General features: G+C 34.1%; 1 protein-coding gene across 1 annotated transcript; it reads right to left on the reverse strand.

Annotated features, from left to right (window-relative positions):
• Nucleotides 1–389: 389 nt before the first annotated feature.
• LOC115713616 (transcription factor MYB1R1) lies at nucleotides 390–2494 on the reverse strand. The gene is made up of 3 exons (XM_030642105.2): nucleotides 1733–2494; nucleotides 1439–1647; nucleotides 390–1335 (listed from the first exon to the last, which is right to left on the reverse strand). The coding sequence occupies exons 1-3, from the start codon at nucleotides 2019–2021 to the stop codon at nucleotides 880–882; spliced, it is 954 nt and encodes a 317-aa protein (XP_030497965.2). The 5' UTR covers nucleotides 2022–2494; the 3' UTR covers nucleotides 390–879.
• Between the last annotated feature and the right edge of the window lie 1638 nt (nucleotides 2495–4132).

The raw sequence follows: 4132 nt of genomic DNA on the forward strand, positions 1-4132 counted from the left end.
TCACTATTTGGTTAGCTCTTTGTATATTTTTCTTCGGACTAAAAAGTCGATATTAAACTTGATCACCACAACAAACTAAACCAACGGAAATTCAAAACCGTAAGCCTCCAGCACTAATGTATTCATCTGAATCTCATTACATCTCTTAGTTTAGCCATTGAGCTAATTCCAAACTGAAGAATATACATATATATATATATATATTTATATAAATACAACACTTGTTTTGTCTTCATTTCTTTTTTATCTTTTTTGAAAAGAGAAAAAAAAAAAAGAATAAGAGCCTGAAACATTCTTCGTCTAAAATGTGAGGGAGCAGCATATTATTAAAAGTAGGATGTTGAGCTTTTCTTTGTAAGGAGTAGGATGTTGAGTTAGATTATCATAACTAATACAAACCGACTAATACATATATTATTATATATATTCATTTACAGAAATATATACTTATTATTACTAATATATATTTCTTCATAAAATTCCCCCATGTGTGACCAAATAATAAAACGCAGACCAGGTTGTGCGTTTTATTGCTATTCTGTCCACCACATAAATAAAGAACCAGACAACCAATCAACCGAGAATCCCCACATAGAAAACGACAGCCCATCTTATAATCCTAAATCTTAATTAATCGCTAATAATCTTTACAGACAAGGAACAAAGACTAATTACCCTAGCTAATTGACAACCTAATCATTCAACTCTGTCTAATCAATCCAATTTTTTTAATAACTTTTGTCCTAATCCCACTTCCTTCTTGGTAGCTAGCTAGCTAGCTAGATGTGTGTATATATATATTTATATATATATATCGTACACATCAAAATGAGTTATTTTTTTTCCTTATTGGAATGATAATTAATTGATTAATACTCTTCAAGCAACACTAATGATGCTGTCACCATTCGGCATAGCCTGGAAATTAGTGGGCGGATGTTGCGGCGGTCGTTGAGGCGGCGGGGGCTGCGATTTTTCATCCGTCGATGACGATGAAGGGCCAGAGAGCTTCAGCGATAGATTTGAGGGCTCTAACGACTTGTTCAAATTTAGATTAGCCATTTTGGCAGATGGCGGGGGAAGTACGGCCGGGTGAAGCGGAATCGGCCGGATTGGCATTGAGATCGCTGTTTTATTCCCTTGGCTCCCGGATTCGAATGCCAGAGTACTCTCTACCGAGTTTTCTGTAGCGATTGGTAGAATTACTGGCCGCGCCATACTCATCGGAAAGAGCCCGATATTACACGGTTGAGGTGGGTGAGACAGTACTGGTAGTGATGATGGAGACTCCTGAAGGATTGTCAGATCTTCCATTGATGATGATGGATTCATGAACTGCAAATTAAAAATAATAAATCAGCAAATAATGAAATTTGAAACAAAAATAACGAATCAAAGATTATGCATATCATATTTAAATTTATATATATATACATACAGTATCAGTTGTAATATCAAAGAGACTAGATCTCCTGCGTCGGCGATTATGGTTGTTACGGCGGAGAAAGTACTTTTGGGCATGACTAGCCACCTGAGTTGGCGTACGAGTCTTAACGAAGTTACGGGAGATTCCTCTCCAATCTCCTTTTCCTACCTTCTGTAATCCCAACAAGAAAAGCTTGTGTTCCTCTTCCGTCCATGGAGTACCTATTTCATTTTTGGAAAAGAAAAATGAATTCCATAACAATACATCATTTGAGAAGAATTAAATACTATTATTATATTGAAATACCTCTCTTTCGCTCGCGACTGCGGCCAGAGGCATGAACGATGTCGTCTGAAGCGTAACCGGCTTCGGCGTTAGAGTCGTGATGAAGAGGAGGCTGGTCGAACTGAGACAGATTCGTCATACTAGCGCTTTTCCTGAAGGAGCTTCCGGTGGCTTCAGTGACTCTCACACCGAATAGCATAATCGCGTTCTCGCCGGGGGCGGCAGATGTGCCTCCTTCGCCGCCGCAGAGCTCCGTGCACGTGCGAGCGTTGTGGCCATTGTTCCCGCACTGGGAGCACGTGCGAGACATCTCTACTTAATCCTACCAAAGTCGCCAAAAGGGGTTATACGAGGGTGTAGGGACTTGGGAGAAAGGATTTGTGATGTTGAGAAAGATAATAGAAAGGGAGAAATGAGGGCTGCTTCCTTGATTTATAATATGGGAGAGTCGTTCTTAGGGTTTTGTTTTTGTATGAATGCTTTTTTTTATTAAATACAAACAAACAAAGACTTAACAATCGGACAATAATAATAACAAAATAATAATAATAATAATAATAATAATAATAAGGGAATTAATTATTTAATGTGTCGCAGGGGCATCACATGAATTTAAATACTACCGACAAACTAAACTCTTAATCAGGACCGTTGAAATCTTATCAGATGTCGTCGATAAAACCAAGGCTGGGTCGTATCGTAATATCCTGTGATCTTAAGTTTTCATGGATGAGATTTATCTATGTGGTCAGAAAGAGTACTATGATAAACTATAATACAACTATCTCATCCGATAGAAAGAGGACTGTATTTTCTATTATTATTGGACCGTATTTTCTGTCATTATTATTATTATTATTTTGATGGAAATTCTATGATTATTATTATGCTAATGTTATTAATTAAAATTTTTAATATAAACATGGACGGTATATTCTAGTATTTTTTTACAATGCTCAAATGGTTTGGTTGGTGCAAATTAAATTTAGATAAACAAACATAAAAAATTATAACTAGAATGTCTAAAATACTAGTGTCACTCTTCTATCTTTTAAGTATTATTGGTGGGAAATGTCTGAATATAAATAGTAAAGAAAATTAATGCAAGAGAAACAAAATAGTTATATATAATATAATTAAAAAAAAAATGAAGTAGAAAAAAAGGAATGGTGGAGGATCAAAAGCTTGTCTCCACCGTCAACTAGGCATATTCGATGGCTCTTTGAGAAAGATTTGGTTGTCGTATATGGGCATGGCTCATGAGGTGGTCTTCTTCATAAATCCCAAGGCCAAAGCCAAAGCCAAAGCCAAAGCCAATGTGGTGGGTGGAGTTGAAATGTGGTGTGGGTGGGGATAAGCAGTGAAGTGATCCATATGGTCCCACCTATCACCTATGCTCCATTGCTCCTTTCCCTTTTATCTCTCAACCTTTCTTTGTGGCTGCGCTAGTGCTAGTGGATGGATAGATGCCCTTTTATTTGCTTTTCTTTCTTACTTTTGTATACTTCCTACATGCCCCATCGACCTTTTTCACTCCTTTATCTTTATCTTTTCCTGTTCTTTTCTTTTCTTTTCTTACTTAGGTTATATTATTATATGGTAGAATAGAGGGGGAGTAGTATGGATGAAGAATTTAGAAACAATAGAGAGTATAGGAATGGAGAGGAAAGTTGTTCTCCTTGTGTTGCTTGGTATTAAGAATAAAGTTGAAAGGATAAAAAGTAAAATAAATATTGAATTATTATTTTATTATTTTTGATACAATTTTATAATTTTTTTTTTAAAGGTAAAAAAGAAATTTTATATGATTTTTTTTTTTTTGAATTTCTCTATTTTTAGAAGGATTGAAAATTGTGTATTTGGAGAGAGAAATCATCCCTTTATCTCTTTTACTAAGAAACAAAGCGCGCTTCGCGTGCGGTTGTATTTTATTTAGTTATAAATATCGAATTTCAAATTTTCATATTTTATCTATAATTTTCTAATAATATAAACTTTCACTTTTTTTTTAATCAGATAAATAAATAAATATTGTAAAAAAATCGAGCATACAATTTCTTATCTAATAAAGAAAGCAAAAAAAAGATATCTTTGTCATCATCTTATCTGATCACTTATAGTCATCATTATATTTAAAATCATTATTATCATTAATCATGTATCTCACTTGTAGTCACCACTACATTCAAAGTCATTGTTGTCATTACCGTATTTTACTTGTAGTCACTGTTGTATTCAAAACATTTGTCATCATCGTATTTTACTTGTAGTCACTATTATATTCAAAGCATATGTTACTATTGTATCTCCTTTATGCATCCAAGCTAATCAAATGTAAATAATTTTATTTCATATAAGTTCACTTTCAAATAATGCGTATTTAAAAAATTAGAGTATCTTTATAAATTTACACTCTAAATT

The sequence above is a fragment of the Cannabis sativa genome, chromosome 4 (assembly GCF_029168945.1).
Source record: "Cannabis sativa cultivar Pink pepper isolate KNU-18-1 chromosome 4, ASM2916894v1, whole genome shotgun sequence".
Lineage (NCBI taxonomy): Eukaryota > Viridiplantae > Streptophyta > Magnoliopsida > Rosales > Cannabaceae > Cannabis > Cannabis sativa.